The following is a 14,811-nucleotide window of genomic DNA, read 5'->3' on the forward strand; positions in this document are numbered from 1 at the left end:
TCAGCTCACTACTCCTGTTATCAGTTCAGTCAAATTTAATGTTTAATCCATACACTGTATATCATGCTGATTTACATTAATTATTTTTTGTTTGGCAACTTTCCAAATACAGCTAGTCAACCTTGTAGTGTCTCATTTCCACATTTATTTTCCTATTTTTCTCACTGTACAGTTAGTCCTTGAACAACATGGGTTCAGTTTTTGTTTTTTGTTTTTAATTGGAGTCACACTCTGTCACCCAGGCTAGAGTGCAGTGGCACAATCACAGCCACTGCAGCCTCAACCTGCTGGGCTCAGGCGATCCTTCTACCTCAGCCTTCCAAGTAGCTGGAACTACAGGCATGCACCACAATGCCCAGCTAATTTTTCTTGATTTATTGTAGATATGAGGTCTTACCAAGTTGCCCAGGCTGGTCTTGAACCCATAGGGTCAGGCAGTCCTGTCACCTCGGCCTCCCAAAGTACGGGGATTATAGGTGTGAGCCACCATGCCAGACCCAGTTTTTTTTCAATAAATACATTGTAATTTTATTTGACAATTGCAATCATAAAAAAAAAAAAAAAACTCAGAAAAACCAGTTTAGGAATATATTTTAACAAATTAGTATGTCATCAACACATCAAATACAAGTATATACTATTCTATTCTGTCACTTACTACCATAAAATATATACAAATCTATCATGCAAAGATAAACTTAAAATTTATGCACTTACAGGTTATATGTGGCACTGGTACCAAAAGAGTGTAAACAAATGTAAAGATACAGTATTAACTCATACCTGCTTTAAATTAACTATGGGACACTGTATCATTTAATAATTTTGTGGCTACCTCCTGCTATGTGGTGAACCCAAGTTTTGAGATTCTGTTTAATATTCCACATGATGCTGATGTTTCTATATGAGCACTTGGTCTCTCCACAGCCAACGAAGGAATATAAAAATGGTTCTGTATATGACAAAAAGGTAGAAAGGGAAAGAGCTAAGAGGCACCACACCAGAGGAGTTAGCAACAGATGACTTGATGGAGACAAACAGATGACTTGATGGAGAAAACTGCTTCAAACCTAGAGCCAGGTAATTGGATAGCACACAAGAGAGGCTGGGCCGGGTGGCTCATGTCTGCAATTCCAGCACTTTGGGAGACAGAGTAGAGAGAACTGAGTTGAGGGCTTCCAGGCCAGCCTGGGCAACTTGGTGAGATCTTTACAATAAACCAAAAAATTGGCTGGACATGGTGGCACATGTTTGTGGCTCCAGCTCCAGCTACTGAAGAGGCTAAAGGGAAAGGACAGCCTGAGCCCAGCACATCGAGTGCAGTGGCCATGAGCATGCCACTGCACCCCATCCTGGGCAACAGAATGAGACATCGACAAAAAAAAAAAGAGCGAGAGCAAGACGGAGAATGAAAGAGTGGGCACGAGCGCGAGACAGACAAGAGGCAGCAGTGCCAGAAAACAAACTGGGCATCAGACAAGCTGGCAGAAGGGTTCTGATCATTGGACATTGCTACTGACTTCTTTCAAAACACAGACCCTTTTACAATAAGGCATCAAAACTAAAGCTAATAGTGGAATAAAAATGATATAATATAGATGCGCTTTTCAGAGACATAAAAAATATAAAAAACATCAGGCAGAAACTAAGATGTTTCTGCAAAGCTTCACTGAGTGCCCGCCTCTCCTGCCTCCCCTCTACCTCCTGCACCTCTTGCACGGAGCACGGTGAGACCAGCTTGCTCTTCCATCTCTTCATCGTTTCTCATGGTGAAGAATGAATGACTTTATATGATGATCTGCTTTAATGATCAGTACATATATCTTTCTTCTTTATGATTCTTTTTTTAATTCAGTGCGTGCCCATGCAGATTTGTTACATGAGTATATTGTGTGATGGTGAGATTTAAGTTTCTGTTAAAACCATCACCCAAACAGTGAAGATGGTGCCTAACAGGCAATTTTTCAGCACTTGGTTCCCTCCCTCCCCCTTCAACAGTTCCTAGTGACTGCCATTCTCATCTTTATGTCTGTGTGTACCCAGTATTTAGCTCTTACTTATATGTGAGAACATGCAATACTTGGCTATTTCTTTCTCAAATAATTTACTTATACACCCTGGATATTTTCTGTCTCTTAACTAGAGTCACAGACTCTAAGGGAAACATTTATTGCTATTTGTGGAGCATTTATTACATACCAAGCACTGTCTTCTGTTTGTTCACTTTGTTTAAATGTCAAAAAATAAATAAAACAAGAGCAAACCGCAGACTTTTACATTCTCCCAAGTTTTCACCTGAACAAACTGGTCCAGTTAACTCAATAAAATCAATTATGCTATTTACACAAAGTAAAAGGAATAACACCACACTCTATTCAATGATATTCTCCAATTGTGAAGAAAAAAATAGAATGTTCTAAAAAAAAAGTAACTAAACACACTCACTGTGAATTACATCTTCAAGTGCTTTCTGAACACCATTAAATTGTGTTTTACCACCCCACATCTTTAAAATAACAAAAAAAGAGAAAATTTTCCAGACTACCATACACTAAATAAATAAATAAATAAATGCGCTTTACCAAATCCTTGAAATTTCTAAGTAGGCTAAATAATGAAAGCTTTATAAACATGGAACAGGAAATCCTACACTAGGTCTTGCCTGAATAACCGACAAGTAGAAAAGAGAATTTCCATAAGGATATTCTAAACCAGAAGCCATGAGATATTATTGTAATACAATGAATATGAAGCAGAGAAATCTGATTTACTTTTAGATTTTAAATTATTATTGTTCCAATAATGTCCTTTCCTACTTAACATAGGCACACATTCAATTCACACACACAAACTCAACTTTCTCTTCCCTAGTTCTCTTACTCATAAAGCTTTAGAGTGATATATTTGTATATTTCATTCAGTATAAATTAAAACTAAAAGTCTGTATCTGCACTGTAGGTCAAGAGATGTACAATGTGTACATACAAATATGTTTTACAATAGTCAGTCAGGATTCAGAAAGGTATGTCTTATGATTACACTCCCGTATAATGTTTATTGCAATCAATATAATGATCCACAACCACAAAAAGAGAAAATAAAATATAACCTATGAAAAGAAGATCACTAGACATCGTTCCATAAGATACTCAATAGTACACGGTCATCATTCACCTACAATCTTGAGTAAGATGGAATAGATTAACACTAGCGTCAGGATAAAAATTCATTGTGTGCACAACTGTTAATGTTTTAGAAACAATTCTGTTTATTAAAACAAATTAAGTTTACATAGCCTAAATAAACATTTCAAAGTTTACTGTTTGCTTGCTAGCAAAAACAGAGTCAGCTTTCAAGAAGCATTTCTGTTCTTCTGACAGCGAGAAATGTGAGTGCAGTGCAGCTTACTTCAGTTTTTAAAACTGAAGCTAATTATTTATTACACATAAACTTACAATATGTATCTCCTAGGGGAGCAATTATCTTTTCTCTGATGTTATAAAAATATCTATATTTATACCATATCAAATAACACTTAGAGCTTGTAAGTATTGATACTACAAAGATGCATCAAAATATTAACGGTCTGGCCTCATTTAAACCTTAAAATGCAACTGGTGAGACAACTAATTTCCAACACTCTCAATGCTTGTCTTTTATTCCAGTGCCAAAAAACGTTACCCTGAGCACCCACCTCATGCAGGACTTACAACAATGCTCAATGTGAGCCACAAAAAAACCTCTCCAGTGAGATGTTTCGACACAGATTACATATCAGTGTTCTTCATCCTCCATGGAAAGGTGGAGGTGACTGATGCTCACCTAGTATAGAAGGGCTTATCACAGCTCTAATGTAGCAACAACTGATTACATGCTTTTACACTAGAAACAAAGGCACAGCATCAAGTGAGTTGAGAGCTGAGTTACACCAATAATTTGTTTTTCAAAATATCCTCAAATTCTGTCAATGCAAAAGTAAATGTGGAATATACTTATGCTTTCCTAAAATAAAATCAATCTTCTAATGCTATTCAACATGTAAGCAAATAATCTAATTGTTTTGATTTTGACTTATTTAGTATACTATCTGAACATATGAGTGCCATAAAGGTTTACTCAGTGAATGTGCTGATGTTTCTTTAAACTTGACTTTTGATCAAATAAATTTCCACATATATTGCATCTGTAAAGTTTTCAGTCTGAATACCCCGGTGTTTTCTATGGCATATATTTTGAACACACATCATTCCACATTCATTAAATTTGTAGAGGTTCTCTCCAATGCAAATTACCTAATATCAAATAAAGTTTTAGCTACAGTTAATGGCATTAGATATTCTTTACATTTGTACATTCAAAGTATTTGTGGTATGAGTACAGGCAACAGTACTCTTTACACCTGTAAAGCTTCTTGCCATATGTTCTTTATGGCTCATAGGCTGATAATTTTTCAGTCATTACGTTTATATAAAATTTACCAAGTATAAATTTTCTGATGTTGGCAAAACTTGGAATAACAGTGAAAACATTTGCCACATTCTTCACATCTGTAGGGTTTCCCTATGTATGTATGCTCATATGTCAAGCAAGTTTTGAGTGAGAGCTAAAGGCTTTCTCACATTCCTCTCATTTGTATGGTTTTTCTCCAGTATGGATTCTCATATGTCCAGCAAGTCCTCTAAGAGAGTACAAGGCTTTGCCACATTCTTTACATTTGTAGGGTTTCCCTCTAGTATGGATTTCTTGATGTTGAATAGGATTTGAGTACTGACTAAAAGTTTTGTCAGTCTTCATGTTTGCTGGGTTTCTCTCTAGTATGGATCCTTGTATGTTTAGCAAGTCCTAAATGAGAGCGAAAAGCTTTGCCACATTCTTCACATTTGGAAGGTTTCTCTCCAATATGGATTTTAATATGTCGAACAAGTTTATAATGGGAACAAAAGGCTTTGTCACATTCTTCACATTTGTAAGGCTTCTCTCCAGTATGGATCTTAAAATGTCGAGCAAGTTTATAATGGGAACAAAAGGATCTGTCACATAGTTTACATTTGTAGGGTTTCTCTCCAGTATGGATCATAATATGTCGAGCAAGATTATAATGGGAAAAAAAGGCTTTGTCACATTCTTTACATTTGTAGGGTTTCTCTCCAGTATGGCTCTTTGTATGTCGAGCAAGTAATGAATGAGAATGAAAGGCTTGGTTACATTCTTCACATTTGTAGGGTTTCTCTCCAGTATGGATCCTCGTATGTTCAGCAAGTCTTGAATGATAGTGAAAGGCTTTGCCACATTCTTTACATTTGTATGGTTTCTCTCCAGCATGGATCTTCACATGTCTAGCAAGTCCTGAATAAGAAGGAAAAGCTTTGCCACATCCTTCACATTTGTAGGGTTTCTCCCCAGTATGTATCTTGATATGTCGCGCAAGATTTGAATGGGAGCAAAAGGCTTTGCCACATTCTTCACATTTGTAAGGTTTCTCTCCAGTATGGGTGGTCATATGTGCAACAAGTCCCGAATAAGAGCAATAGGCTTTGCCACACTCTTTACATATGTAAGGTTTCTCTCCAGTATGGATTCTCATATGTCCAGCAAATCCTGAGTAAGAACGGAAGGCTTTGCTACATTCTTTACATTTGTAAGGTTTTTCTCCAGTATGGATCTTCATATGTCTAGCAAGTTCTGAAGAAGAGGGAAAGGCTTTGCCACATTCTTCACATTTGTAGGGTTTCTCCCCAGTATGTATCTTGATATGTCGAGCAAGGTTTGAATGGGAGCAAAAGGCTTTGCCACATTCTTCACATTTGTAGGGTTTCTCCCCAGTATGGATGGTCAAATGTCCAGCAAATCCTTCATGAGAGCGAAAGGCTTTACCACATTCTTCACAGATGTAGGGTTTCTCCCCAGTATGACATCTCTGATGAGCAATAAGATTTGAGTACTGATCAAAGGCTTTGTCACATACTTGACATCTGTAGGGTTTATCTGCAGTATGGATTCTCTGATGGTGAATAAGATGTGAGTACCGATTAAAGGCTTCTTCACATTCTTCACATTTATAGGGCTTCTCTCCAGTATGGATTCTCTGATGTCGTGAAAGATATGAGTAATAGCTGAAGGCTTTGCCACATTCTTCACATTTGAATGCTGTCTCTCCAGTATGGATTCTCTCATGTCTATTTAGATGGGATGACTTCCTAAACACTTTCCCACATATATTACATCTGTGTAAATTTGCTCCAATATTATTTTTTTGATGTTGAGTACATTTTGAGGACTGGTTAAATGTTTTGCCATATTCATACTTGGAAACCATTTCAGAAATATGGATACTCTGGTGGATAATATATTTGGAGTGTTGACGAAAGACCTTCCCACATTTGTTACATTTGTAATGGCCATGTACAATAGAATATCCTATCTGCCCTTCACCCTCATGCACACTTTCCCAAGCTTTCTTTAGGGGTGAATTCTTAAGGCCTAATTTTCCATATCTTACCAGTGGCACCTTTGTGTGTGACTCTTCTGTGCTCTTCTCTTGCAAAAGTCCTTTGGTGTAATGAGAAGTCACAGCTAAAAATAATGAGAAGAAGAATTTATTCCAACTACTAGACTCAGGTGAATATCCTTTACAAATCTAACAACGTTATACCATACAAAGGACATTAGCAAGATGGCAAGATAAAAACCACAGGTCATTGCTCCTTCATAAATATATGAATTTAACATAATAGGCCAGGCACAGTGGCTCACATCTGTAATCACAACACATTGAGAGCTGGAGGAGAGAGGATTGCCTGAACCCATGGGTTCATGACCAGCCTGGGCAACATGGCGAGAGCTAGTGTCTATAATAAATCAAAGAATTAGCCGGGCTCGGTGACTCAGCCTGTAATCCCATGCCTTTGGGAGGCTGAGGTGAGTGGATTGCCTGAGCCCATGGGTCTCGGGCAGCAAGACTTCATCTCTACAATAAATCCAAAAAAATCAGCCAGGCGTGGTAGCACATGCCTGTAGTTCCAGCTACTTGGAAAGCTGAGGCGGAAGGATCGCTGGAGCCCAGCAGGTGAAGGCTGCGGTGGCCGGGAGTGGCCACTGCACTCCAGTCTAGGCGACAGAGTGAGACTCCAACTCAAAAAATAAAAATAAAAATAAATAAATCAAAGAATTAGCTGGGCATGATGGTGTGCATGGAAGCTACTTGGAAGGTTGAGGCAGAAGGATTGCATGAGCCCAGCAGGTCGAGGCTGCGGTGGCCATAGGCGTGTCACTGCACTCCAGCCTGAGTGACAGATTGAGACTCCAACTCAAAATAATAATAATAATAATATTTACAACACTGCCTTCGTGAGAACTCAGAAAACAGGTAAGACTTCACAGAATCCCCAGTGAGCACAATGTTAGGAAGAGTTACATGGAAGAAGTTTAGTAATTTTACCACCATAAAGTCTTCCTTCACAATACAGCGTGATGTAATCTGATGAAAACTTCAGATTCCTGATTTCTTTCTCAGGGAATAAGAACGGTGGAGCATGAGCCCACACTTCTGCCATTTGAGGATTTACCCAAAAACTAGTTTCTGTCTCCCCTTACAGAGTGCTGATGTAGATGGTGGTATACTTTGGATGACAGGTTGGATTTGTCGACACTAAAGGTAAATGATTCTTACAGCACCAGAGAGATGAAGGACCACAGACAGATCAGACACAGCAAATAACTTTGAACTCTTGAGAAGAAACATGGTTAAACTATTTAGCTGGAAGAATATGCCTAATTCCAGAGAATACACATCTTAGCAAGTTTGAGAGGCCCTCAGAATCTCTAACTTAGTAATTAGTGTCATACTTGATGTAGACAAAGCAACTCCATAAAGATTATGATAGGTAACTTTTATCCAAATACCCAAATGCCAACAAAGTGTCACAAAGAACACAAAGAATAATGGGAAACGACCCAATTAAGTCTACGACAACAAAAATTCAGAATTCAACTCCAAAGAAGAATTGGAGATGTACACAAGAGACTATATATATCCAAAACAGCCTCAGTAAAAAAGGATAAAATAGAGGCATCACAATTTCTTATTTTAAAACATGTTACAAAGTTACAGGAAAAAAACATTGTGGTACTGGCACACAGAAAGACAGAAAATGGAACAAAATAGAAACAAGCCAAAACAAATCCTTACAAATACACTTAAATGATCTTTAAAAGGCTGGCATAACCACACAATGGGGGAAAAAACCCTTCTTTAACAGTGTTGGAAAACTGGCTATACACAAAAGAAAAAAAAATAAAGATGGACTCTTGCATCATACACAAAACTATCTAAAATGATTAAATATAATTATAGTTTTTACATTCAAGTAAAGTCATTAGAACCAAATATAGGATGGATATTAAGATACTGCCTGTCAGCCGGGCTCGGTGGCTCAGCCTGTAATCCCGCACCTTTGGGAGGCTGAGGTGAGTGGATTGCCTGAGCCTGTGGGTTCGAGAACCGCCTGGGCAGCAAGACCTCATCTCTACAATAAATAAAAAAAAATTAGCCGGGTGTGGTAGCGCGCGCCTGTAATTCTGGCTCCTTGGAAGGCTGAGGCGGAAGGATAGCTGGAGCCCAGCAGGTGGAGGCTGTGGTGGCCGGGAGCGGCCACTGTACTCCAGTATGGGCGACAGAGTGAGACTCTAACTAAAAAAAAACAAACAAAAAAAAAAAAAACAAAAACTGCCTGTGACAATGCCTCATTAGATGACATCAAAAACACAAGCAACAATGAAAAAAAGTACAAAGAGAGCAACTAATCAAAGTAAAAAAAATCTTCACCATACAAAACATTCAGTGGAGTAAAAACATCTCCTAAGGCATGAAAGAATTTATTTGAGATTTATACACCTAATTGGAATTAAAATTCAAAATATATAACTCCTGAAACTCAACAAAAGTTAAATGACATAACTAAAAAATGGACACAGAAATTAATAAGCATTTCTCCAAAGAAGATATAGAAATGACCAAAAAGCATTTCAAAAGATTTTCAAGACAAACGCTCAGAGAAATGCAAAGCAAAAGCACAATATATAACATCACACCCATAAGGATAGCCACTATCAAACAAACACAGTAACAAATGTTATTGAGGATGGGGAGAACCTGAAACACTCGTGGGGAAAAATGATGCAGCCACTATGAAAAGTAACAGGAAAATGACTCAAGAAATTAAAAATGAAATTATCCTATGACCAGCAATTTCACTTCTGGGTGTCTATCCAAAGTATGAAAGGTTGAACCTGAAAAAGTTATCTGAATACCTATGCTTATGGCCGCATTATTCACAAAAGCCAAAAGGTAGAAGTAACCTACATGTCCTTCAATGAATGAACAGATAAAAAATGTGGCACTCTTAAAAAAAGAAATCTGTCACGTGTTACTGTAAGGATAAATACTGTGGACATCATGGTAACTTAAATAAACCAGCATCAGCTGGATGTAGTTGCTTATGCCTATAATCCCAACCTTTGGGAGGCTGAGATGGGAGTATCGCCTCAGTCCTACAGTTTAAATCCTGCCTAGGCAAAACAGCATGCCAAGACCTTGTTTCTATAAAAACGAAAACAAAAATTAGTAGGGCATGCTGGCGTGAGCCTGTAATCCCAGCACTAGGAAGGCTGAGCTGGAATACTCACCTGAGCCAAGGAGCTCAAAGCCATTGTGCCACCACACTCCAGCCTGGGTGACAAAACGAGACTATGACGCAAAAATCCCAAAACAAAACCAAGCTCCCCCCAAACAAAAAAATACACAATCTTAAAAAAAAAGATTTGGAAAACTTCCTTCCTTGATATTGACATTTGTTTGAATAGTGATTTCTCTTCATATGACAACAGAAATGCAGGAACAAAAGCAAATATAAACAAGTTGGACTGTACCAAACTAAAAAGCTTCTGCATAGCAAAGGAAACAGGAAGAAGGCTTATAGGAGAAGAGAAAATATTTGCAAACCATATCTGATGGGAGATTAACATCCAAAATATATATGAAAATTACACAAATCAAAAGCAAAAACAAGAAAATGATAATCATTTGACTAAAACATAGGCCAAGATTGAATATTTGTTTTTCCAATGAAGACATACAAATTGCAAACAGGTATATAAAATGGTGATCAACATCACTAATAAGAAGGCAACTGCAAATCCACACAGTGATGAGATATTATCTCATGCTTCTTAGGATGGCTAATATCAACCAAAAGAGGTAAGTGTTGACAATCATGTGAAGAAAAAAAAATTATGTATACTGTTGGTGAGTTTTAAATTGGTAGTCATTCTGAAAACCATTATGAACATTCTTTTAAAAATAAAAAATAAACTGCCATGCAACACATAAATCCCCTTTCTATGTATATAACCAAAGGAAATACAATCAGTATCTCAGTGAAGTACCTGCACCTTTATGTTCACTGCAGTATTTGCCAAAATGGCAGTTACAGAAACAACCTCAGCATTCTGGGTTCTGTATTGATTAAGAAAATATAGTATACATACATAATAGCATATCATTCAACCATAAAAACAAAATCAAAGAATCCTGCAATTTCAACTTCATGGATAAAACTGTAAGACTAATTTATGCTAAGTGAAATGAGGCAGACACACACAAAAATAATGTGTGATCTCACTTATGTGTGGAATCAAAAAGATTGCACTCACAGAGGCAGAAAGTAGAAAGGTGATCACCAGGGTCTGCAGGTGGGAAAATGGGAGATGTTTTTCAATGGTTACAAAATTTCAATTATAAGTGAGTTTTAGGGATCTAATGTGTAACATACAGACTTGATATGTTCATTAACTTAATTGCAGTCATTATTTCACAATGCATAGACATATCAAATTATTACATTATACACAATATATGGTTATATAATTTTTATTTCTGTATAAAAAATCAGATGTTAAGCACACTATATTAAAAAACAAGGTAACATGCAGGAGTTTAATATGTTTACCAATGTTCTGTGTGATATAGCATACTTAAGAAATTTGGGCATACAAAGTTTACATTACCAATCTCAGTTCATAGTAAAAAAAGAAAAAATTAAGCAAAATAACACTGCGTTTCCTTCTAGAGAGATAGTTTGTGCTCTGGTAGAATTATGGAGTATGAATTTCTATGAAATCACATTGAAACCTCCCGAGGAAGAAAACAATAAAGCAGAAAATATATAACCTCTGTCTGCAGAATCAAGTAAATTTCTGAATCAATTAAAATCACCATTACTCTCCTATATTTCCAACATGATGAAAAAAGAAAACTTAAAAAATAGTTTAACATAGAATCTGTAAATAAATAACGAGATATTTCCACACTCCCAAAAGCAACAAAAGAGCAGTCAGATCATGCAGTCCCTTATAAACCATTAAGAGGACTTTGATTTCCACTATAACCTTAAGAGGAGATCATGGAAGGAAAAGCAGAGTTTTTGGAGAATTTCAGAGCATGGAAAAGTAGATGACCCTTTGTGACAACAAGAGAAAGAATTCCAGACTTCTCAGAAACCATTTTCATAGGAGCAGACCACCTTCCCAGTCACATTTCAAACTGCTTTCCCCTTGACCTGTGTCATCTGCTTCACTTACTCCCACCTACCTGGAGGCTTGGCTAAAGTGTTGTGTCTTTTCACATTCCAGGGTTCTTTCCTTTCCTCCAGACAAGTGATCAGGTCTGGTTTAGAGACAGCAAGGCCTATTTAATTAGAAACGAAATATAATGCTTGCTGGGGTTTTTCAATTACAAACCTACTGTGCTCAGTGAGAACACATTATATAACATTCTAGAAAATTAATCTGAAAATACAGTTTTCCAAGAGAACCTTTAGAACATTTAGGAAGAATTTTCAATCTGTGGGTCCTTAGCTCAGTACTAGTGAGTCAAAAACTTATGGCAGCAATTGGATTTTAGGTCTGGGCAATGATATTTTATGCCATTAAATTTCTAAACTTACCATTAATATACAGTGAAGGACACAGATCCGTTCAAAATAGGAAATGGTTCATGTCAAAATGAAACATCTTTAATTTTTTTCTATGTCAACAAATCAGCAAGTTTTCTTTGATAGAAAGAATCTGAAAGTCATTCATGCAAAGCAGAAACTCCCAGAAAACATTCTACAAAGGAAGGACATGAAATACTTAGTATGAAATAGGGAATGTCCTCACCCAGAAAAACCAGGTTTCTGTGGTTCTCTAACATCACATTCTTGTACAACATCCGCTGAGTAGGGTCCAGGCATTCCCACTCCTCCAGAGAGAATTCTATGGCCACATCCATGAATGTCAATAGTCCCTGAAAACAACAACACATATTTACCAAATGACCATGGGCTCTAGGTAAAACAGGGGAGTGAAGAGAACAGGGGCCAGCTGATATGGCAACTAGAATTATCTAATAAGATAGTTTTTAACAGAAAATATTCTCTAATGTTTTAAGTCTAAGAAAACAGGATGAAATAAAATCCACTCAGCCAGTGTAGATATTATACTTTTGTGAATGATACAGCATAAATGTGGACATAAACACAGTCATGTATATTTCTGATTGCTGTATTTACATCACACAGGATAAGTGGTATATATTGCTCAGATGGAAAACTCATGGTGAGTTAGAAGGTCTGTGTCAAGTTTTAATTTGTACAACAATGAACAGAATATCTTGTTAAAGTTCAGATTCTGATTCAGGAGATACGGGGTCAGCCTGAGTTTATGCATTTTTTTTAGTAAGGGGTCTCACTCTGTCACCCATGCTAGGGCGGAGTGGCATGATCATAGCTTTCTGCAGCCCTGACCGCTTGGGCTGAACGGAGGCATCCTCCTCAGTCTCCCAAGTGGCTGGGACGTACTGGTATCAGGTGCCAAGGCACACCACGCATCAGTGCCAAAATGTTACTGGCCTAAAAAAGAGTAAATTATAATCTGAATCTAGTAATAAAGAAACATGTTTTATGTAGAATTCCAGCTACAGATATCTCCTATGTTCTCTAATCTCTAAAAATGTATTTATATCTATGTTTTTTAGCATCCTAGAGAGCAAGTCTTTTCTAATTATTCTTTATTCAGACCTTGCTGAATTATTCTGGACAGTAACTGCCATCCTGTTTAACTGCATTTTATTAACCTTGCTCTGCATGGAGCTGATGGAACATCCAGGTGAAACCTTAATAGTACATGTTTCCACGCTTCACTAGTATCTGAGGATCTAGACCATCTCCAGTGTGAATCTTGGGTATCCATGCCACAAGGGAATATCTTTAATACTGCAGGTCATAAATTCATAGTGAGAAGAGTGTATGGCAACTGTGCAATGCAGATGAAGAGAACAGAGAGAAGGCTCTGGTATTTAAGAAAAAGTGTCCTTCAGAGCCTTTGAATATCGCAGGAAGAATAAAAACAGTTGAAACAAACTCATTAGACAGGATCATCACAAGTACAGCTGTAAGGTCTGCAATTTCTAAAAACATGACATTCCCCTGACCCGGGACACATTTACCTGAGAACCAGTCATTTTTTTCCTTTTCCTCTTCTTCCTCTGGAATTTCTTCTCAGATGAGATTATCTGGACAAGTTACACCTACATGTTGAAAATATGCCTTTATTTTTGAAATTTAAATTAAATGTATGTATTTTCTGAGTCTCAGTCTCACTCTGTCACCCAGGCAGGAGTGAAGTGGCACCATCAAGGTACATCACAGCTTTGACCTCCTGGGCTCAGGTGATCCTTCCACCTCAGTCTTTCAAGGAGCTGGGACTATGAGCGTGCACTAGCATTCCCAGCTAATTATTATTATTTTTTATTTTTATAATGGCAAGGTCTTGCTATGTTGTCTAGGTTGGTCTCAAACTCCTGGGCTCAATCAATTCTCCTGCCCCAGTCTCCCCAGTGATGGGATTACTGGCATGAACCATCACACCTGTCAGAATATGTCTTTAGCATAAACACAATCCTTCACTTCCTACCACCACACCCACAGACAATAGGACCCAGAAGTGCAGAAAAAGTTCACCTTTCTCTGTCTTTTGTCACAGGAGACAGATTCAGGAACAATGAGCTCCTACATGGAGTCCAAAGTGTGTTTCTTCTTTCCTTCCTTCAAGTGGGTTCCCTTGCCACAAACACCAGTAATTTCTGCTACAGCAATGATGTTATGATCCCACTGACCTTCCTGGACACACTCAAACAGGACAGGCCAGGTGACCTCTTTTCTGAACTCAACTCTCATAAACATATCTGGGGGCCCTTGTGCTTGACTCTGACTCCACCTTAGAATCACATGAGGACAATTAATTAAAACAACATGGATGCTGCCACATAGATAAATAGTCTGTAGATAGGGAACAGGTGATAACATTTCCCAAACTGGTCATGTGGTCCTATTTAAAAGCCCAGACGGAGTTTCACTTAGACCTTGCCTCTGCTATAAATTGCATATAAATCTTTTAATATCTTGGGTCTCATTCTAAGAAACTGTTATTCTGCAAGTTTTAAAGCATCACTAAATGGAGTTTTTAAAACAAGTCTCCTGTGAATGCTGATGTTGCTTCTCCTGGACCCACAGTCAGCAGCACTTGGCCACAGAAAGCAGGCCCAGCATGTAGGTTCTTTCACACCCAATACTCTTATCACAACATAAATACTCTTTTTTCCCATTTATCTGCTTTTGGACTTAGAACAAGCACCAGGTCTGGGAAGACACTAGGAAAAGCCAACAAACACTCTGACTTCCTCTGATTAGTTTCCCGGGAGGGGAGATTTTAGGG

At 37.7% G+C, this 14,811-nt stretch overlaps 1 protein-coding gene across 2 annotated transcripts; it reads right to left on the minus strand.

The window, feature by feature from the left end:
• Positions 1-3,244: 3,244 nt before the first annotated feature.
• LOC103255140 (zinc finger protein 85-like) lies at positions 3,245-13,570 on the minus strand. 2 transcript variants are annotated; one of them, XM_021709994.1, is made up of 6 exons: positions 13,544-13,570; positions 12,217-12,343; positions 11,648-11,743; positions 10,711-10,743; positions 6,500-6,573; positions 3,245-6,085 (listed from the first exon to the last, which is right to left on the minus strand). In XM_021709994.1, exons 1-6 carry the CDS (start codon positions 13,556-13,558, stop codon positions 4,784-4,786), a joined length of 1,647 nt encoding a protein of 548 aa, XP_021565669.1. In that variant the 5' UTR covers positions 13,559-13,570; the 3' UTR covers positions 3,245-4,783. The 2 variants fall into 2 exon arrangements, with proteins under 2 accessions (XP_021565669.1, XP_021565670.1); XM_021709995.1 differs by lacking the exon at positions 10,711-10,743.
• Between the last annotated feature and the right edge of the window lie 1,241 nt (positions 13,571-14,811).

Source organism: Carlito syrichta, unplaced genomic scaffold, assembly GCF_000164805.1.
Source record: "Carlito syrichta isolate Samal-C Ts95f unplaced genomic scaffold, Tarsius_syrichta-2.0.1 Scaffold287880, whole genome shotgun sequence".
In the NCBI taxonomy this organism is placed as follows: Eukaryota; Metazoa; Chordata; class Mammalia; order Primates; family Tarsiidae; genus Carlito; species Carlito syrichta.